The 23,104-nt window shown below is 41.4% G+C and overlaps 1 protein-coding gene across 4 annotated transcripts in view; it reads left to right on the top strand.

Annotated features, from left to right (window-relative positions):
* LOC122798540 overlaps window positions 1-23,104 on the top strand; it is a 1,608,245-nt gene that overhangs the window by 1,540,112 nt on the left and 45,029 nt on the right. For 3 of the 4 annotated variants that reach the window (XM_044067581.1, XM_044067580.1, XM_044067579.1), the window contains one exon: window positions 9,968-10,707. In XM_044067581.1, the coding sequence (XP_043923516.1) occupies window positions 9,968-10,143 (176 nt within the window). In that variant the 3' untranslated portion in view covers window positions 10,144-10,707. Of the gene's footprint in view, window positions 1-9,967; window positions 10,708-23,104 lie in introns of those variants that run through there. The other variant, XM_044067582.1, reaches the window with a different exon arrangement.

Here is a 23,104-nt window from a genome sequence, read left to right as displayed (position 1 = left end):
GAACATGGTGCTTAGGTGGGGAGCCAGTTCGTTCTGAAGTTCATGTAAAACGCAGCCTGGGATGTTGTCCGGTCCCATGGATGCTGTGTTTTTGGTTTTAGAGAGTGCAGCTTTTACCTACATAGATGTGATTACAGGGACTCTGCATTCTTCCTGTATAGATATGGTCCCTTTAAGGGGGTGGGGGGGGGGTAAAGTTAGCACTGCACTGAACCTATCTGCCAGGATGTTGGCAATATCAGTTGGTTCTGTATGTTGCCATTGAGATTCTTGACATAGCTATAGACTGCTTTGTGGTTGCCCTTAGAATCAGTGGTGATTTTGTTTTCATAGCTAGCTTATAAGGGATCTCAGCTTCTTACTGAGGCTGACCAGGGAGCTCCTCCACTCATGGGATTTTACTCTCTTTTGCAATAGCTTCTTCCTTCTGTTTTAGAATTTGTTTATGGCAGGGGACCACCAGATTGGCTTCCTTTTTTTGGAGGATAGTGTCTTGGTTCTGTTTTGAACAGCACGATCCATGCACTTGTCTAAGTGTCTGTAGAGTGCATTTGCGTAGGATTCAGTAGTCGTAACTGTATTGTCCATCTGCATGAGTGTCATGAAGTTCACCATTTCTGTCTTAAGAAGCATGAAGTTGACTTTGGAGAAATTTTTTACTGTGGTTTCCTTAATGGTGGGTGGGGGCGGGATGCATATATCTAGGGTGATTAGCTTATGGTCAGATCTGACCAACGAGGAGTTGACTTCAGGTGTGGAACACTGGTCACTCATGTTGCTAATGAGACAGATTCCAGTGGAAAGAATGTGAGAAGTTAAGCTTAAAAAAAGGTAGGTGGGTTTTCTCTTTCTTTGATTCCAAGGTAAGGAAATGAAAGTCTTAAAAGGTACAAGCAGGTTTCTGGTACCTACACAATACTGGAGCCATACTGTAGGAAGAAAAGTAATCTATGGATTAATCCAAACTGCAGGAGAGGGTGGAATAATGTAAAAAAATGAGAAAATATCCAGAGATGAAGTGTTTAGAACAGGCATAGAAAGGAAAGGGTATTTAAGCCTGTGAAAATAACAAAGAACATATTTGTTCATAAGTTCAGTACATTTGAGAAGGTGTATCAGTTTTCAGAAGTATGAAGTAAAACACAGAAAACTATGATATTACATTTTTATTGCAGTTATGATCATATTTCGAGTACTATAAAGTATGTGGGAAATGTTACATGAAAGGGAAATGTACCCTTTGAGCAACACCATGAACCTATGAACACCAGGAAAAGTACTCATGATGAGCACTTGTTTTTATTCAACAATAACACAACAAGAAGGTAAAATCTCTCAAAACTCAATATAAGTATAATTCTAAAGAAGAGTTGTCATATGTCCCTTTTGAAGGTGTGATTATCAAAAGAAATAGAAATCACTAAAACAAAGAATAGGGTTGACTGGAATATAAATAGAGAATCAAGAAAATTGAAGAGCAGGATTATCTGACTCACGTCTATTTTCTTAACCTCCACAGGTAGAAAACTGATGAACGGGATGAAGGACTGTGGTTGAGGCTGACTTGCATCATAAGTGTTGCAATGTTTTGAAGCCAAAGAATTGCAAACTATTTTCTTTACTATCAGACATAACAATTATTATATGGAAGACGAAACAATTAATTATGATGTTGTTCAAATTGGATTCATAGAATTCTAACATTTGTGATGAAGCTGACCATGCCAAAATGTCCTTCTTATTGAGAACTTGCATCAGCAAAGCAGATTAAAGGATTCGTGATAGGTACAGACTGTAATGTAGCTATCAGTATTAACTGAGACTGTCATGTACTTCCACTTGTAAGAGTATGAGATTAGGGAATATAGTTAAGAGAACTATCCTGGTTTTAGATTTATATGATAATCTATGCTCAGTCTAGCATGTGTATACATAGTCAGTATAATGCAGGGTCCATTAATAGGTTGGTACTAGGCTACCGGCTCTAGGGCCTGTACAAGCCTAGCCATAACAATTCCCTGGATATTTCTTCCCACAATATTTACTTCCCTGGACCCCTGTCTAACAGGGCAACTGACGTGCTCCCCGGGGTGAATTTCCTAACTCCCATCCAATCGTCAAGGTTCCTTTTGAAGAGGGCCAAGGAGGCACTCTGCTTGACATGTATGGGCAGTCTATTCCAGATTATGGGGAGTCTCTGGGTCAGTAACCTATCCCTCTAGCATATTTTGTTTATTGCGATGACAAGGTTTAGATCCCTGGAGCGTGTGGCTCTGAGGGATTGGGATTTCTTTAAGTGGAGCACATCCAACAGCTCAAGGTTTGACATGGCCTTGTATGTTAAGCAGAGATCGCCTCTGAGTAGACGATATGCCACAGAGTATAGCTGGGTTTTTTTTAGATGGTCAGCATAGGGCATCTGCTTTAGGCTTGTGATTCTTTTAGTGAGGTATTTCTGCAGCTTTTCCAGCTGTTGCAGAGGTCTTGTGAGGTACATACCAAACTGGGCATTGTACTCTATAATGGGTCTAATGAGGGATGAATACAATGGGACAATGACCTCCTTTTTTCTGGACGAAAAGCCCTTAGTGATGAGGTGTGCCACATAGAAGGATTTCCTGACTGTTGTGGCAATGTGGTTATCGAAGGTGAGACCACTGTCCACCTGTGTCCCTAAGTCCCTCATCACATTTTCGGTGTTTAGTGTACTCCCACCTATATGGTAATGCATGGGTACATGTTTTTTCCCAAAGAAGATAACTGTACATTTCTTAGCATTAAGCTTGAGCCCGTGGCTCTGGCACCAAGCATCTGTTTCTGTAAGGCCCTTATGTAGAATATCCACATCATTTGGGGATTCAATAATTGCTCCCACTTTGCAACCATCTGCGAACTTTGTTAGCCAGAGTCCCTTAGTGTTGGCCTGTACTTCAGAGAAGTAGATGCCAAACAAGAGCGGTCCCAAGACTGAACCCTGAGGTACTCCACTTTTCACTTGTCTGGAGCTGGATTTGGAGTCGGCTACTTTTACAGTGTGGGTTCTGTCGGTAAGCCAGTTGGCAACCCATCGAGTGACGTAGGGATTTATGCCCAGCTTAGTAAGTTTATCTGTGATTCCAGAGTGGGGGATGGTGTCATAGGCCTTGGTGAGGTCCAGATAGGCTGTGTGGACCGCCTTACCCCCGTCCACAGCTCTGGAAACTGATTCAAAGAAGTCAGTCAGGTTCAGGAGACAAGATCGGCCCTTCACAAACCCAAACTGGGTGGGGTCCAGTGTTTATTGCTGAGAAAGGTTTAAGTGAGATAGTTAAGGGAATACAGCCTTTGAAATGATTGGATGTAATGTGGGTATGAGCTTCTGAGTTTGGGACGAAAAAACAGAGAAAACTATCTCCAGTGGAGAGTTAGTTATGGGTGAGTTTCTAACTGACAAGAATTGTCAGAATGGAGAGTTCTAGAAGGCTGGTTAGAGAGTTAAGGCATATGCTATGTTTAGACATGGGTAATTCAGGGTTTACTCACAGATGGTACGGTATGGTTACAAGAGAGCCTGTCGTGTACAGTACCAGTGGTTGTATTGTGGACATCCAGTTATCACTGTAATTTTTTAAAGTCTTTCTTCTGAAGTTTATGTTTAAAGTTTTCACTGCAGTTTGGGATTTGCCTTATTTTTTGTTTATCATGCCTACACTGATTTCCTTTACAGTTTGGTGTCTACTCTGTTTGCTTTGACAGGTATATAAATGAATTCTTGCAGTCTGACTGATTTATGTTCTTTTGCAGCTGAGATATTTTCTCATGAGTAACGCTCAATTTATGAGCATGCATAGATGAATGGCCAATAATATTTCACATTTTGGAACATTAATTAGCTTGTGTAGAGTGCACAAAAATAAAGCAGAAATTCAAGAGAAGTTTAAGTGATACTGCATGTTGTGTATGTGGATCTTGAGGGTTGATGGCTTATTTTTAATGTAGTGATATGCTTTCTTGATTGGGGAGAGAAAGGAATGTCTGCAGACTTTATTGACAAATATTTGTGGAAGGTAAGTGTTGATACAGAAACAAAACTGATTATAGATGAGCCATATTTAGTTTGGTGTGGGAGTATACTTTAAAGAATGTTATGGCTATGTTAGCAAGGAAAGGTACATGTATGTATTACAACTATCAGGAAGAGCATGTAATTTTTACAAAAAGTAAGTACTCGTATGTTAATAAATTAATTTACTTATAAAAGTTAGCTAATTGCAGGCAAATAATTTACTGTCACAATGATAGTAGTGCTATTTGTTTCAATGACCTTCATTTGGAAGTGGGCATAGGTTGGTTTATGCTAGCCATGGAAGGATGACTCATTTTCCTTTTTCCAAGTGTGTGTGTGTGTGTATGTTTGCATATGTGAGTGCTGTATTGTCCACATATTGTGATAATTTGTCATGAATATGACTCCATACCATAGTTAGCATTTGAAGGTGACAATGTTAGCTACCAGACGTTTGTCATGCATGCATGACTTAACATGACATACTTCTGAGTGTAATCAGGAGTCTGGGTCCAAAATGGCCATGTTATCAAAGTCCTTCAAACTGCTTAATTGATCTGAAAGACTAGCTATCCACAAGCAAGATAATGACTTTGGACATGTGGTAAGTAGCCTGTATGACAATGAGACAAAAATAGAATACAGAGTTGACATAGGCCTTGTAAGACCAGTTCAGATGAAGATGAATAGGAGGAAAAATGCAGGCCTACACATGACCATCAGTCCTGTTCTATCTGTCAGACCTTTGTACCTAAGACTTTATGCAGTAGTTTGTTAGGTTTAGATCTCTACTTAGAAAACTAGAGACTTAAGCATTTGGCTAGGGATGCAATGGAAGGCTGTGTGAGTTCTTCTGAGCTGTACATCAGCAAAGCCAGGCCAGAATTCTCTTCAGCTGCACCTTCTCTCTCCGACGTACCCCTTAAGGTTGATGAAAACCCAGTGGTGCAGTTGGAGGTAGGGTCTGCGACTTCAGTGGGTACCGTATTGGAAGCCATCAGAAGTGGGGATCTGAGCACGTCCGAGGCAATGCAGATGTTCGGTTTGGACAACTTGGGGGGGGGGGGCATGGCTTGTTATTTTGGAGGACTCTGGAACCATTCCTGCTTCCCTGCCTAAAGAAGTCGTGGGCATCAGGCCTACATCTGCACTTTCTCCACTGCAAGAGAAGCATATTAAAAAGAAGCAGAAGACAAGGCATTCCACTGTCCATTTCGCCTCTCCATTGGATTGGAATGCCTTTTCCCAGGGTCTTATTAAGGCTCTGATGGCCTTGAGATCTCCAACCTCAGCTTCACCTCTTCTCCTGTTCTGCTGTTTCCTTCCCGGGAGTCTCCTACTGTGCAGTCAGCCTCTTACCCAGTACAGGATTCTGACTCTGAGGGGTCTTCTTCAGATGAAAACTCCTTAGTATACTCCACACAAATCCCTTCCCCTTTGACTATGCCTCACTAGGGGGGGATTCCCCCATGGAAAAACTTTTTTGGGGGAGACTATCAATAAAATGAGGGAATTCTTTAAGTGGGATTCTTTCCAAATCTCAGAGGAGCAAAAAAGCTATTATAATCTTCTTCAGCTGGAGGGACATGCTCCTTCAGCAGTACCTCCAGTCTTGCCAGCTTTCTTAGATGCATTTGCGTCTACTTCTAAGATCCCAGACTGTCAAGCTCCTGCTTCAAAAAGACCTGACCATTTTTATAAGGTCCCTGATGATTGCAAGTTTCTTTTTAAATGTCCTTCAGCTGATACAGCTGCGGTATCCATTACCTCTGATAAATCCTGTCGAGTTGCTCCTTCAACTAAGTTGTTCCCTTCTGACAAAGAAAGTAAGATTTTTGAAAAGGTATAAATTATACTTCTTCTACCTTGGCTGTCAGAGCCATTAATTGTCAAACAGACATGTCTCGGTATGCTCTAGTCTTGCTTTCTCAGGCCCTGTCCCAGTTACCTGACTCAGAGGCTGTCACTGTCTCTTTCTCTATTGGCTGCATCCTCCCAGGTAATTAGACATTCAATGAAATGCAGCTGTGATGCTGTTGAAGCTTCCTGTAGAGGTGCATCTTCTGCTTCTGTTTTTAGGAGGCATTCCTGGCTATGTTTCCAAACTCTCCCTGATGATATCAAAGCCAAATTACTTGATGCTCCCTTGGACAATTCTGCCCTTTTTGGCAAAGTGGCTGCAGAACTTTTTAAGATTCTGAAGGAAAAAAGGTAAGGAGCTCCAGGCTTTAAAGCACTTGCTGGTCTCCCCAGTTCCTAAATTCCATAGGAACTTCCCTGCCAAGACTGCCTGTGTCAGGAAACCTGCTCGCTCATCCTCTTCTACTCCTTCTGGGACTAGACCATGTAAGTCTTCAAGGAGGCCTCCTCAGTCTAAGGCTATTGCTTCTGTTCCTTCTCCCCAACAGTCATTTCAGCCAAGGCTCTCTATGATGCTCATATTCATCTTCAAAGTCATACTCCTCTATCCCTTTGCCTTTCTCTATCCCTTTCTGCCTGGAGGAAAGTTATTCAGGATTTCTGGGTGCTCTCAACTATACAAAATGGATACTTTGACTTGGAAGACCCCCCCCCCCTTTCAGGGGATTCCTCAGCCACCTACCAATCAACTGCATCTCTTTCCTCAGCTTTCTAACCAAGACACCATTCAGCCTGTCCCTCCGGGCCAGCATGGAAGGGGGTTTTAATCCATGATGTTTCTGGTTCCAAGAAAAAATGGTTCTTGGTGACCCATTCTAGACCTCTCAACTTGAGCACCTTCCTAGTGGTGCCTTCTTTCAGGATGCTATCTCTGCACTCTCTTCTTTCCCTTGTACCACCCCAGGCTTTCCTAGCTTCTCTGGATCTCAAGGATGCCTGTCTGCATATCCCTATTCACCCTCTGTTTAGGAAATTCTCACGTTTCTTGGTGGGCTCTTTGCACTTTGCTTTCTGCCTTGCCTTTTGGTCTTTCCACTGCCCGAAGGGTTTTTACAAAGTGTCTAGCCCCAACCATCGCCTTTTTGAGATTGAAAGGTCTTCATGTTTATCCTTACTTGGATGATCTGTTCTTTCTGGCCAGCAAGCCAGACCGTCTACTTCAACACCTCGACCTAACTATTCCCTTTCTGCAGGTCTTAGGATTCACAATAAATTTCACGAAATCAAGTCTGACCCCAAGTCAGAATCTCATTTTCGTGGGCTGCAGGTTCAGGACAGATTTGATGATTGTGTTTCTACCTTTAGAAAAAACATTTTCACTTATAGCATTCATAGAGTCTTTTCTACCCCTTCCCTCCATCACAGCCAGGGAGTTTCTGAGACTGCTGGGATTCATGGCCTCTACAATCCCCATGATGCCCTTTGCCAGACTTCACATGAGGACGTTCCAGTGGTTTATGGAGACAGTTTGGTCCCAGCATGCTCATCCGTTGGAGGCTTTGATTCCTCTTCTCCCTTGCTTGACAATAGAACTTGGTTGGTGGATGCAGCAATTCAGTCAGAATCCTGGCTTACCACTTCAAATACCTCAGCCAGTCCAGCAACGTTTCAGAGATGCTTCAGACTTAGGCTTGGAGGGCAACCTGTGCTGCCAAAAAGGTACAGGGTCTTTGGTCCCCCCTGTCAAAAAAGGGGAGCACATCAACATCGGAGAAATGAGGGCACGGATTTTAGCCCTGCAGACCTTTCATCCAGTGTTTCTACCAGGACCTCTCAGGATTCTTACAGACAATACTACAATCTTTTGGTACATAAACAAGCAGGGGGCACAAACTCTCATCTTCTTTGTCACTTAGCCATCAAAGCATGGGAAATAGCTATTCAGTGCAAAGTGCCACTGCCTGCTATCTACCTTCCCTCTGCTCAGAACTTGGTGGCAGACACAGTAAGCAGATCCATGAAACAATCCCACGAGTGGATGCTTCACAGGGACATGTTCCTGGATCTGGTTTATCAGTGGGATACTCCAGAAATGGATCTCTTTGCCTCCTGTCTGAACAGACAACTTCCTCTTTTTTTGTGCCAGGGTCCTTCACTCTCAGGCTTGGAAGGTGGACGCTGTGTCCTTCTTATGTATGGGGAAGTTTCTTTATGCATTCCCCTCTTCCCTTTAATTTAAAAAGTACTGTTGAAAATTCTACAGGACAAACTAAAACATTTGCTGGGTGACCCCCTTTTGGCCAAGACAGTACTGGTTCCCTCTTCTACTGCAGTTAGCCAAGAGCCATCACTACAAGTTGCCTCACAGGATAGACCAGCTCACTCAGGACAAGGGATCTCTGATTCACCACAGCTGTCAACTCTGCAATTGACTTTGTGGGTGATCAACTTTTGATTCCTTTCAGGCACCTGTTTTCTAAGGACATGCTTCAGGTTTTGCAGGAGGCCAGGAAACCTAATACCAGGAAATCTTACATTTCCAAGTGGAAAATATTTTCTGTCTGGTGCCAAAAAAGAAAAGAGGACCCTTCTTGGTGGATATTCCTTTTGTGCTTTCTTAACTGTGTGGGTTGCTTAACAGTGGTCTTTCTTATTCATCTGTCAAGGTCCACTGTTCAGCCTTGTCTGCTTGCTTGCCTTTAACTCCCCCCTTAGCTTCCAGGCTAGAGGTTAAGCTTTTCCTAAAAGGTATTCTACACATGAAACCTCCCAGGAAACCAGCTCCTCCCCCTGTTAGAGAAGCTTACGGCCTCTCCTTCTCTAAAGTTTTGCACTTGGAAAACAGTACGTCTGGTAGCTTAACCTGGTAGAAGGGTTTCTGAGATTCAGGCATTAATGGCTTCACCCTGTTTTTTGTTTTTTTTCTCTCACAAGGATAGAGTATCTTTGAGAACTCTTACTTTATGCCAAAAGTGGTCAATGAGTTGTCTCTGAATCAGTCTACTTAGTTGCCTACTTTTTCCCTTCTCCTCAATCTCCTATTGAGAGGATTCTGCATTCCTTGGATGTGCATAGCCAGCTCAGAATATGCCTTGACAGGAAATCTGATCAACTTTTTCTGTCTTTTCATCCCAGGGCTCTGGGATTACCTGTTTCTAAGTAAACTATTTCTTCATGGATCTCTAAGGCCATTGTGTTTTGGTATGATTTTCATGGAAAATCCTTATCCTCTTCTATTAAGGCCCATTCCACCAGATCAGATGCACCCTCAGGAGGTTACTTCAAAGGACTGAATGCTCAATCCATTTTGGAAGCTACTACCTGGTCTTCTGTTCATACCTTTACAAAGCTTTACAAATTGGATAATATATCCAGATCCGGGGTGGGATTTGCCAGAACAATCCTGCATGGATTTGTGGAAAATGTTTCTGCTTAGTCATCCCTCCCCCCTTCCTGGGTTCCCTTTCAACTTTTGCAGTCTCCCATATGTAAAGAATACTGCAACATTGAGTAGAAGGACATAGATTATTTGTGTAAAATCTTACCATAAGCATAGCTGTCCTTCTGTTCTATGTGGCAGTAGTCTATCCCACCCACCTTCCCCCTACACCTTGCTGTTTACTAAGATGACTCCTTTTTTTTAAATTTCCTGTGGATATTTGTTTTTTCTCATAGGGCTACTTTATTCTGAGGATTGTATATGCGGATGCTCTGTTTATGGCTGACATTCTCTGTGCCTTTGTGCGATGTCCCACGTACAGGCTGTGGCAATAGGTTTTGTGTACAGGCTGGATGTCGAGTCATGGAATGGAATACAAACCATATGTAAAGAATACTGCACCACAGAAGAGAAGGATATCTATGGTTATGGTAAGATTTTACACAACTAGTCTGTATAATATATCCACACATGTAAAGTAAGGAAATGTAACCTTGTATGTAGTGATTTCTGAAATTCTGTTAATGGCTTATTGTGTTTACTAACTTACTGGACTTAGTCTTTTTAAATTAAATTAAATTTGTAATTTCTTATTTTTTTTATTTATTCTCCTTTTTTTGCAGGATTAAAATATCTCAGCAAGATGAATCTGAGTCAGGTAAATCTGGATGCCACTGGTGTGACCCCTGTTGGGGTAGCTGACTTGCTTTCTTCATGTCCTACCATAGTGAGCATCCGTGCAAATAACCTGCGAGTCCTGTCACCTGAAGAGGTTTCAGATGAAGATACTACACTGTAGAATCAGAAACTCTGAATCAGAAAACCACTGCACATCTATATCTTCTAATTATTTAATTTGATTTTAGTTGATTCTTCTCAGAGCAAAAATGTATTTTTCTACTTTAGAAGCACTTATTGAGGAATTTGCTTGCATTGATACCATGCTGTCAGTACAAGGCCTGATTGGAATCTTTGCATTTCTTCGCTGCTTTCTTCTGATATTGACTCAAGACTATCTGGAAGGAACACTTTTTTACATCCTGAAACCTGCACACTGCATTGTTGGTGCATATTTTTTTCCATTATTGCTGTTTAACACCAGTAATATTTCGGGTCTATGTTTTTTTTTTTCTTTTTTCAGGTACAGAAGGGCTATATACAACTTTCTTTGTATACTACTTCCTGTTTTTCTTTCCAGACTCTCTTTTTTGGCCATATGCACTAGACTAATGGTGACAGTGATTGTCTTACTTCCCATTTACTTTTACAGTTTCTTTTCCTATAGTTCATTGAAGCCTGTAAGGCCAGCTTCCTGACTGAGCTGCATGTACTGCTTTGGTAGATCATAGGATGTTACTAGGCTATTGGCCCTGAGGCCCTTATAAGCCTAGCCAAGAGTTTAGCCCATGAAATGGGCAACTTCTCTCTTTGCTGTTTATTGTATTGATGGGATGAGTGAGTTCTAATTATGTTAGGCTTTTGTAGGGTACTCTTTATTTCCACAGAGTGTGTGATAGTATATATTTTCTTTTTACTTGACTGCCTCTTCAGCAACCTTAAAGTTTGGACCAGACCAAGTTTGGACCAGATCATTTCTACTACTCATATCTTAATATTGCCATATTCTTCTACTTTATTTGTCTGTGTTGCAGTATATTTTAAAATGTCATTCAAATTCCTTTTACAAATGTAGTACACGGTTTGCTCTTTTCTTGGTGTTACAGTTGAAACAGGTCATCTTATGATTTTGCTATTCAATGAGTTTTTTTGACTGGGTTCTTGTACCTACTACTTCAAGTTTACCTTGTGCATCTGCCCTGCTTTTTATCTGTTTGAGTAATTAATTGCTTAGAAGCTTACACTTGTCTGTATTTTATCATAGTGCATAGTTTCACATTTTGTACCATTAATCACTTATGATCTAGGACAAAGCTATATATGTACAGTAGAAGCTCTTCTTGGATAACTGCACTCCATATATTAATCTTCTGATCTGGCAGATGAAATGTCTTCCACGTTCTCAACAAGTATCAATGATATCGCACCATCATTTTTTTGTGTCACCTAATGTTTATTTCTGATATGGGCTCATACTTTGCCTTAGTGGTTTTCATGTTATTGAATTGATGCATATTGATAATGTATCTGTTTCTTGTTTTAATAACTTTACTCTACTGTACTTGAGCTTTGTTTCTGCTTTTATTGCACTATGACTGTCTGGACACAGGAGAGAAATTCTCAAGGAATGTAGCTCATATATTTATTTATTTTTTTAATTTTACTAATTTGGTAACTAGATAGACACTCTTGTTAGAAGAGCATTCTCTCACAAGGACCACTGTCTGCTAGATTACTTGCTCAGTCACACTGTTTCTCAGGTGGAAACTCAAGGAGTCAAAACACAATACTAGCACTACAGGAGAGAGCTTGTTAACAGCTGTTAGCCTTAACTACCTGAGATTATCACAGATTTAAAACATCTCAAAAAGGAGAACACTGTGGTATAAAACAATCAAGTTTTTTTATCTGATTTGAAAAATCATTTTGTGAGAAAGCTTGTCATATTTTAATTTGATGTTTTAAAATTAGATAGTTTTATGCCACAGTACTCTCCTTTTTTGAGTCACCTAAGATATTAGATATCTTGTTTGTTTATCTGGTCTCGGAGTTTAAATGCTTGAACTACCATTTTTCTGGGACTTTTGAATATGTTGTCAAGATTGTAAATGATCACTGCACATGTTGTCTCTCCTTTGGGATTGCATTATTTAGGGTCTCTTTTGCTGTTTAAATTGTTTTAGTATTGTACTGTGTACTGATTTATTTTACAGTAACTGCCTGTCAACAGGGGGTGATGATACCAAACTTGTTATTGTGTTGTTTCATGAGTTAACGGTATCATGTAGTTATAAAGTACATGACTATTCATATATGTATCCAACAGTAACTATATCAGTATGTCTGATGTCAGACTGGTGAAAGTTAATGCAGTGTCCTGACAAAATTTGCATATTCTACCGGAATGATTCATTGAGTGCGATTTTTTTAAAAATATAGAAACCAAAAATCAGTGACCCTGCTTAATGGGTCCTATGGTTGGGTGCATCCTTAATACCATTCAGAATCTGACATCCTTTTGAGAAATGTCCATGGTCAGGAACAGCCATGCAGCCGTTATGATGCACGCTGTCATGCAAAACATTTACTGTGAAAGTTTATGTAAGTGTATTTGTCCCCTGCTAGTTCTTTTCTTTTGCATGCACATTTCTGATCTCAGTCTTTGCTTTCATTAGTAAAATTCATATGTCCACATGCCCTTTTCTTTTAAGTTGTTGGTGATTTTAGAAATTTAATAAAATGCGAAAACTGGAACCAGTCAACAAATCTCAAAAGAGCAAACAGTCTGTTCCACTCTGCACGGACCACATACACACCGACACTTAGGATGTATAAAATCACGTATTTAATGAATAATGTACACACAATGTTAAGCGCTTTCATCTAAAATACTTAGACTTCTTCAGAACAATTCATAACAGTTACTTCCCAGTTTAAATACATCATACAACCTATCAGAAATATTCTGTTGATTGCAAACAATTAACCATTTAAAGTGCCAGTGTGCCTCTACTTAATACCATCAGTCCTAAAACGTATTGTTATATGTTAAAAACATACAAAAGTCATATTACTACATACATAAATATATAAGAACATATTAAACCATCTGAATACACATTTTGCTAAAATTATTATACCTCTTCAGATGTATAATATCTGATTAATTTAGCCTCATTGGCCTATATCATACCTTACTAACTTACATTTTCTAAAATAGGTCTTACAGATATATGGTCATTTAATCCAGGGGGGGATGAAGCATTTAGTTTAATTTGCCATCTGGCTTCTAACTCACCTAGTTTCTTTTTAATACACCCACCCCTTGGATTTTCCTTGGCTATATCTAAAATACCAAAATGAAAGACGCTACAATCATTATTCTCTACTAAGTGTCTCCATAAAGCATTATTTGTGTCTTTTTTTCTTTATGCTGTAATAATGGTCATATATCCTTTGCCTAAGGCATCTGTCTGTCTTTCCTATATAGTAACAGGGACAGTTAGTGCATTTCGCCAAATACACTAAGTGCTGCGTTCTACAATTTCCTTTTTTATACATAATACTTGTATGATTTATATCTTTGAGTGTAATATTCTTCTCATTTGTAATATATTTACACTGGTTACAAGTACCACATCTTGTAGTCCCTTTACTGTCCATAGTGCTACTAACATTTCCCTTTTTCCTTTCTAACTCATTTTTAATATTATATCCGTTTCTAGAAACAAATCTGGGTATTTTCCCAGCTATTTCCTCTATTTTTTTGTCTGTCCTTAAAATATTCCAATTTTTGGAAATAATATTCTTAACATCTGCACTCCATGGGGTGTGTTGTATTATACACGCTCTGGTGTATTCAGTGCTGTCATCTTTATTTTTGGCATTTGTACTATTTCCTATATTTAATGGGCCTCTTCCAATGAGAGGTGTATATTTTTTACCCCATTCATTTCTTACATAACCTGTTACATCCATGACCAACCAACTTGGGTACCCTCTCTGTAGGAACATGTCCCCTATAACCTCCAATTCTCTTAAAAAGTCCAGGTAGTCAGATGTCATCCTGGCTGCCCTGATGCATTGGCCTGCAATGCAATTTAGATGAAAGCGCTTAACATTGTGTGTACATTATTCATTAAATACGTGATTTTATACATCCTAAGTGTCGGTGTGTACGTGGTCCGTGCAGAGTGGAACAGACTGTTTGCTCTTTTGAGATTTTAGAAATTTGTCTTAATACAACACTGGTTGATGGAAGGAAGCTCCCTTACAGGATTGGTAGCATGGCCCTTCTAGTAGATTTTTATTTATTCAGTTGTTAACTGGGTTGATAGTTGATCTACAACATTAATAGGAACAATTGGGATTGTCCAGAAGTACCCAGTTCATCTACATCTGTGAGCTGATTTAGAATTAGTACAATGTATAACACAATAAGAGCATGGAATAAAATAGCCTACCAAAAGGTTCTGCAAGCATGCAGAGTAATAAGAAGATATTACAAGTTTGAGCAATAAATATTGCATATTCAAGTAAACAGTTTAGAGCGGTAACAGAAATAATGAGGGCAATATTGCTGCTTACATAACATAGACTGTACTGAGTGAACAGATTGATAGGACATATATTTGAAAACATATTGAAAGTTGTGCATAAATATATTCTAAAGTAGTCTAGGTGAGAAGAAGGCAAGCAAGGAGGTTAAGATGCAGCAGACTGTGTAAATAATTTGGACTTGCTACAAAATGTCTGAGAGGCGTGGATGTTCCTAATATTTGATGGCTGTGTATACAGAGCTTAAGGCCGGTAACTAAAAATGCATGGTCTGAAGCTGAAAAATAATTAAGGGGTATGTGAAACAGAGGAACTTTGCTTATGATAGAAATTGAAATTCTGGGGTGAAGTTTTGATTCTAGTTGCGGTGAGATGTTGAGGATGATAATTTTAAGGATAAGAGGTGACAAATTCAATCAGAATGTTGTCTAACTTGGAGAAATTTAGCACAAGAAATGAAGGTGCAGTGGTGCCCAAATTTATGTCAACGTAGGATGACTGCCTATTTGGTTTGAAAGAACTTGGAGTAGAAGTTTGATACTGAGAAGAGCTATAGTGAGGTGAGGTGAGTAAGGTCATGCTCCATTTGGGCATGGAGAATATGCTTTCATGTTACTTCATATGGTATTGTGAGAGTTTGCAGTAGAGTAAGAATGATTTGTTTTATTTTTGAGGCACCGTGGGATGCCATTGAAAGTGAGACAGCAAGGTAATGATCAAGATATTTGAAAGTGGAGACTGCATTATTTTGTTTGCTTTGCTACAGTAAGAAGATGGATTGAATGATAGTGGTGTTAAGGCTAGAACAGGTTCTAAACGGCCGTGACTTTAGTTTTGTTAACATCTTTATTGAATTATCACTTGTGATATAGGCAAACTTAGATTTACACAAGAGTAATCTAACTATATTAACAAGTTCACATTTACAAACATTATACATCACATGTATTATTTTATACAACATAATCATACCAGCAATACATAAATTGTTCCCATGGCTTTAGTATTGTCCCATTAAGAACAATGTTATTTCATTTTAAGACAGTTAAGGAGGGTATCTTGGAGCATACCTATCCTGATGGAATTGAGTCATTTTGAAGACATAGAAAGTGACATGATTGTCTGTATGTAGAGTAGTTTTAGTGAAATGAAGATCAGAGGGGATGTGATTGATAAATGTGTTGATAAGAAGGCCTACAACTAATCATTGTAGTACACCACAGAGAATAGGAGCTTTGAAAGAGACATTACAGGTGAGCTTTACTCCAAAAGCTTAGTTTGTAGGATAGCAATGGAATCTTTATTTTAGAAAAGTCCAAATGAAGTTGCTGAGAGGCAGCTGATGAAAATAATTGTTGCCTAGATCAAAGACCTCGTGTCAGTAAATAAGTCATCTGTGGGTTGGTTTTAATCCACAACAGTGACATTAGAATCAGCGACAGAGCTAAGACTATGGTGGGAGTGCTTCTGCCAGAGACAAAATTATGTTGGAATCCAGTGAGCAGGTTATAATCTGATCTTTGTTTATAGGTGACATCCTGTAAGAGCTTGACAAGAACAGTACGATGTCCTTCATGGATGCATCTGCAGTCATAACAAATGGGTTGTCCTGTCGTCAGGCAGCCCTTCGGTCGGCCGGATTCCAAAGTCTGGGTCCTGCTTCGGCTGATGTCGCACTTCACCCGACGTCATCTCTGCTGGTCTTCGGGTATAAAGGCATCAGCCGACGCCATTTTCCTCAGTCTTTCTTGCCGTGTGGCGCCCGAAGCAGAAGCTGTTCGCAAGTGCCGGTCGGTCAGATCCAGAGATGACTACTTCGAAGACTTCTAAAAAGCTAAGTACCCCGTTGGGGACTCTTTCTTGCCTCAGCCGATGTCAGAAAAAGTCAATAACTGTTTAACTTGTGGGAAACCATGGTTAAGCAAGCCGCGAGTGTCTCGGTTTCGGCTGAAACCGAGAAAACTGGTCAATCTTCAGCCGAATCCATGACTACTACTGAGGCTCCTGCTTCCTTATCTGAATCAGCCTCAGAAATTTTGCCTACAACTGTGGTTACCACTGATCTATCAGACACCATCCCCTTGGATATCTCTACCTCAGCACGTGGTGCTGCTAGGCCTCCTGCAGCCATGTCTATTAAGGCCTTTGCCAGGGCTAAAGCAGCCAAATCAGCTAAATCAGTGCCTGTTAAACCACCCTCACTCAGGCCCACTTCTAGTTCTCAAATGCTTACTCTGGCAGAAGATTTAATATCCTTAATTAGGGAATCCCAATCTCACCCAGACAGGGCCTCTCAGCCCCCAGAAAAGAGACCTAGAGCAGAGCCCCCCGAGCCTGTGTCCTCTGATGATTCTGCGGATGACTCAGACATTACAGACCAGCCAGAGGCTCCTTTTTCCAATTATGAAGATTCAGATGCTGAAGAATCCATTCCAGCTGCCTCTCCCCCAGAGGAATTCTCTTTTGGGGAAACCTTACATGCCATGAGAGAACAATTCCAATGGCAGGGACAAGATTTCTCAGATTCAAGAAAAAGGCTTAGGACCTTTCTGCACTTACCACAACATAGGCCCCTAGCTATACCTCCTGTCCTTTCTGTTGTGGACAATGCATTTAATGATGTCTGCACTGCTCCTGATTCTTTACCTCCAGCCCCTGCCAAACCAGATAGATTTTACAGGGTGCCAGACACTCATCACCACCTATACAAGGCCCCACTTGCTGACCCCGAAACTATATCCCAGGGGCCTAAGGCAGTAGCCTCGACCACAGCAAAAAACCCTATTCCTTCTGAAAGGGAATCCAGGTCCTTAGAGAGATGGGGGAAAAAAGTCTACACCTCTGCTACTCTCTCTGCTAGAGCTTTAAACTGTCAGTTTCACATGATCCAATACCAAGAGTTTATGCTTGATCAGTTAATTAAAAAGCTGTCCTCTGATGAATCTTTAGATAAGAAATATGTATTAGAAATGGTGAATAACATCCAACAGGTTAGTAACCATTCTTTAAAATGTGGCTATGATGCACTGGAGGCTTCATTTAGATCAGCCATGACTGGCACAGTGATAAGAAGGCATGCATGGTTGAAAGAACAGGTCTTGCGGATCATGTTAAAGCTAAGCTATTGGATGCTCCTATGGATAAGGCCAGTCTATTTGGGGAACCTGCCCAGCAGGTAATGAAGAAAATGGAAGAGAAGGCAAAATCTGTACAAACAGTTAAAGATTTCCTACAGGTTCAGCCCCCAAGGTTTAGCAGGAACTGGCCTGCCAAGAATTGGTCCTTTCCTGACTCCACAAGATCCCAAAGGGGCAGGAACAGACGCTCTAGGGGCAGAAATCAATCCAGAGGAGGTGCCTACAGAGGGCGACAGTGGCAAGGCAATAACCGAGGCACAGACGCAACCACTGCCACTGCAACAGGACAATCACAGTGACTTGGCTCTGACTCCGCCTACCAGGGAGCAATTAGCAGCACCATTAGGCGGAAAGTTAGCCTTATTCTCGAAAAATTGGCACTATATTACAAAAGACAAGTGGATTTTGCAAACCATAGACCAAGGCTACCGGTTCCACTTCCACACTTTACCAGTAAAAAGAGGAATGCCAAACCTGCCCCAAATCAAAAATAGAAGCCCTGCACCAGACAGCAGAATTAATAAAGATGAGAGCTGTGGAAAGGGTACCAATAACAGAACAGGGCAAAGGATTCTACTCCAGACTCTTCCTAGTACCAAGAAAAGAAAAAACTGGAGACCTATTCTCGACCTGTCCATCTTAAACACATACATCATTGTCCCAAAATTCAAAATGCTGACCCTACAGCAACTTCTTCCCATGCTGGGCAAGGAGTGTTGGCTGGTAACTCTAGATCTCAAGGAGGCATACCTGCACGTCCCCATTCGACCAAATTGCAGAAGATACCTCAGATTTCTTGCAGGATCAGAGCATTATCAATTCTCAGCATTGCCCTTTGGCTTATCCACTGCCCAGAGTATTCACAAAATGCCTGGCATCAGTAATCGCTCACTGCAGAGTACAGGGAATCCAAATTTATCCATACCTGGACGACTGCCTGTTACAAGCGGACAACAAAAGCAAGCTGACAACAGATTTACAAAGGGTCATTTACTTGCTACAAGCCCTGGGATACACAGTCAATTTTCAAAAGTCAAGACTGATACCATCCCAGACAAGAACTTTCTTGGGCGCAGAATTGGACACAGTAAAACAGATGGCATTCCTCACTGCAGAAAAACAAAAAGAACTTCCTCTTTACTTCTTGGCATTAACAAAGCAGAACAAACTAACAGCAAGAAAAGTTCTGCAGGCCTTGGCCTTCATGGCATCATGCATAATCTTGGTCCCACATGCCAGACTACATATGAGAAAGTTACAGTGGTACCTAAAGAATTTATGGTCTCAACACAGGCACAGCTTAGAAACAGAAATACCACTAATCCCATGCTTAAAACAGGAGCTCCTATGGTGGGCTCGGGCATGCCAGTCAAACCCAGGCTTACCCTTCCACAACTTTCGAGCAAACCAAACCATCACAACGGATGCCTCAGACCTAGGATGGGGGGCACACATGCTGGACAAATGCGTACAAGGACTGCGGACTCAGGACCAGCTGCACCTGCACATAAACCAAAAAGAAATGCTGGCAGTAAAACTGGCAATCCTAAAATTCAGACCATTCCTCAAAGAAGGCCATTTGATGATAAGGACAGACAACACCACAGTCATGTGGTACATCAACAAACAGGGAGGCACTCATTCTTACCCCCTATGCAGAATGACTTTGGACCTTTGGAATCTGGCTCTCAGCTACAACATCCAGCAACAGACAATCTCCAAATGGATAGGAAATTGCATAAGATTCTGTTACTCCTACCATGGAAAACCAATTCCACAGAACATAAGACCTCATTCTACAAGGGCTACAGCCACTACCACAGCTTTCTTAAGAGGAGTGGCAACCAAGGACATTATTGAGGCGGCTACTTGGACCTCCGTGCATACATTTGCCAAGCATTATAATTTACCTCTATATTCTAGATCCCGAGCAGGGTTTGCCACTGCTGTACTGCAAGGGATCCTGACTACACCATAATCATTATTCCTCCTCCCCTAGTTTGGCTATGGTATTCTACCCATTTGTTATGACTGCAGATGCATCGATGAAGGACATAGTACAGTTTTGTACCTACCATAAATGTAGATGTCCAAACTGGATAGCATCTGCAGTCAGGATTACCCTCCCTCCTTCCCCTCTGCGGTACTCCTAGGGTATTTACCCTCCTAATAGCTAGCTGGGGGGGGAGTCTCTTATGGTGTATTTGTTTGTATATATGTACATACATGTTTATTTTTTGTGTTTGCCTTCTACTATTTTGGAAACATTGGCTTTTATCCAAAATTTAGCTTTCCAAGAGGGCAATTGGCATCTGGGGCAAGAAACACTGAGGAAAATGGCGTCGGCTGATGCCTTTATACCCGAAGACCAGCAGAGATGACGTCGGGTGAAGTGCGACATCAGCCGAAGCCGGACCCAGACTTTGGAATCCGGCCGACCGAAGGGCTGCCTGACGACAGGACAACCCATTTGTTATGACTGCAGATGCTATCCAGTTCGGACATCTACATTTATGGTAGGTACAAAACTGTACTTTCTTTCTTTGGGGACTGAACTGTACTGTGAGGAATAGATGGATTAGAAAGTAAATGAAATGGATACTGGATAATATCTTTGTGGATTTTAAGAAACCAAGAAAAGTTTTTGTTACAAACAGGCTGCCATGGCTAGGGAGGCAGTTAAGTAGTTTTTCTCTTTCTTTCAGAGACTTTTGGTGGATGAAAAGGTAGATGAAGAAGGGATCACTGGGAGATGGCATAGGGTAGGTGGAGGCATTAATGGTGGGAATATCTTCATGACAAAGTCTTCAGCAGAAAAAAAATAAGTAAGGTGGTGAAGCTCTAGGTTTACCAGAAATGTTGTTTACCTTGGACGAGAGTCATGTTAGATTTAATACAAGATGTGATTTACTTTCTGTTATTCAGTAACCTTTTTTACATAGTGGTTGTGAGGTAAAGATTGACGTTTCTTCACAGAAGACTTTGTTTGAAGAACTGTCTGGAGGCTAGTTTTTTCAAAGGTAGTCCTCACAGGCTTGAAAGTTTATACTAGACATACAGTTGGAAAGCCACCCAGAAGCTATAGTAATTATCTCTGATTAATGAGAACTTCATCAGATTACTGTCATTATGATAGTGGAACAGACTGCTAGGTAAGACTTTTTGCAATGTGCCACCTTGGGTTGTGCATGTGTGGGTGATTGTGTCACCTCTGTCCTCTGGTTGTTCAACCTGGGCATCACCCATCCAACCTGATGTAGGGGAGTGGCCCCTTAAGTTATCTGACTCAGACTGGAAGTACTCAGGTCAATTCTTGTGGAGCTTTCCATCACATCCAACATGTTTGGTTAGTCGTAGGTGAGAAAGAGCCATAGTGTGAGCCTGTGCCAAGTTCCACAGCCTGGGGCAAGATGGTAGGCACTTGTATGATTCTTATCAGGAGCTTGAGCTGTAGGCACAAGACTGGGACTTCATTGTGATTCCAGCAGTAAGCCTGGCATACACAGCTTCTTCTGCTCATATTTGTATAGTTACACACAGACCTTAGTCTGCCCAGCATGCGTTGCATGTTTATTACATGCTTGCATGAACCTGTCTGCAGTGCCATGTTTGGAACTGCTGTAGGAAGTAGGGCTTCCTCACTGTGCTCTTCTATTTGGTTCCTGACATAGGGGAGTTCTTGCTTTTGAGACAGATAAGGTATTTGAGCCCTCTAGTTGCTTTTCTTTACAGCACTCAAATGTATGACATGTTTTGGCTTATTTTCTCTTGTGCTGTCCTTGGTGTTTCGTGGTAAGGAACCATTGCTCCCCCCAACCATTCTGCCCTTGGAGCTGTCCTTTAAGTATGCAGATGTTCTTCGTGTTTCACTGCTGCAGTCATCACATTGGGTTATCTGCTTGCAGTAGCCCTCAGTCGGCCTGATTATCAAAGTCTTGGGGCCTGCGTCATTTGCTGTCTCATCTTCCATGACGTCAGGTAGTCAGGGGTATAATGCATGCAGCCGACGCCATTGCATCAGCCTTTCTTGCCGTGCGGTGCCCGAAGCAGAAGCAGTTCGCAAGTGCCGGTCGGCCAGCTCCTGAAATTTTCGTTTTCGAGTTTCAGAACCAAAGTCTTCAACTAAGCTAAGTACCCCATTGGGGAAACTTTTTCTTGCTCTAAACTGATGTCAGTAAAAGTTAATAATTGTATTTCTTGTGGAAAGCAAATACCTCATAAAGATTTTCATTTGTATTGTATTCCTTGCTTAGGCCCTGACCACGATGTACCTTGCTGTCAGTTTTGTGCCTTATTTAAGCAACAAACTATTCGTCGTTGGTTTATTTACACTTCTAAATATTTTGGTACTCGGTTCAATTATCCAGATATGGCTTCGGTAAGCCACCCAACTACCGACATTCTGAAAAAACGCAAAAGATAAAGACAGAGACAGATTGCATAGGTCCAATGATGCCGACGACGCTTCTCCTAAGCTAGTCGCCAGTTCGCCGGTACTCATTGAGGTGCTTTTGCAGCCCCTGATACCCGCTACTTCAGATTCGCAAGCCTCTACTGAGACCCATATGGAGTCCGGTATGCCGCGAGATGCTTCAACTGTGGAACCTGCGGATGTCTCTACCTTGGATGGGTCCGGAGCCGCTGTGTAGGCACTGGCTTCTGAGGGGGTGTATTCAGGCCTACTGACTTGCATATTAAACCAACGCCATCTTCTTCTTCAAGCCCTAAACCTCGAACCATGCCTAGAAAACGGACACCCAGACCGCATGGTCAGGCCTCTATGCCTAAAAAACAAATGAAAAAATGGCTGAAGACTTTATTACTCTAATCGGGGGAAGCCACCCTTCCCCCTCCAATAGACCTAGGACTGAGTTTCCTTATGATTCTTCTGAACAGGACTCTGAATTTTCTGTTTCCTCTGATGACCAGGATTTACCCTTATCTACCTATGAGGATTCTGATGCAGAGGACTCTATTCCCTCTGCTTCCCCTCCAGAGAATTTCTCTCTTGGTGAAACCTTGCATACTCTTAGGGAGCATTTCTGCTGGTAAAGCCAGGATTACTCTGACTCTAAAAAGAAGCTTAGGGATTTCTTACTCCTGCCCCAACACAGGCCTTTAGCTATGCCCTCTATACTGGACATTGTTGATGATGCCTTTTCGGAATCTAGCTTGGCCCCTGACTCTCTACCTCCTGCTCCCAGAAAACCTGATAGACATTACAGGGTTCCTGACTCTCACAAGTTCCTCTTTAAAAATCCTACTGCGGATTCTGAGACCATTTCACAGGGCCCAAGGGCATTAAGGCTACTCCTGCCAAAAACCCTTCCCCCTCTGATAGAGATTCCAGGGCGCTGGATAGATGGGGTAAGAAGGTATACACTTCTGCAACCTTGGCCGTTAGGGCCTTAAACTGACAGTTTCATATGTTAAAGTATCAGCAGCATA

Source organism: Protopterus annectens, chromosome 3.part1 (genome assembly GCF_019279795.1).
Source record: "Protopterus annectens isolate FY-2018-M chromosome 3.part1, PAN1.0, whole genome shotgun sequence".
Taxonomy (NCBI): domain Eukaryota; kingdom Metazoa; phylum Chordata; order Ceratodontiformes; family Protopteridae; genus Protopterus; species Protopterus annectens.
Note: the sequence above shows the minus strand (reverse complement) of the source record. Positions and strands in the feature narration are given on the sequence as shown.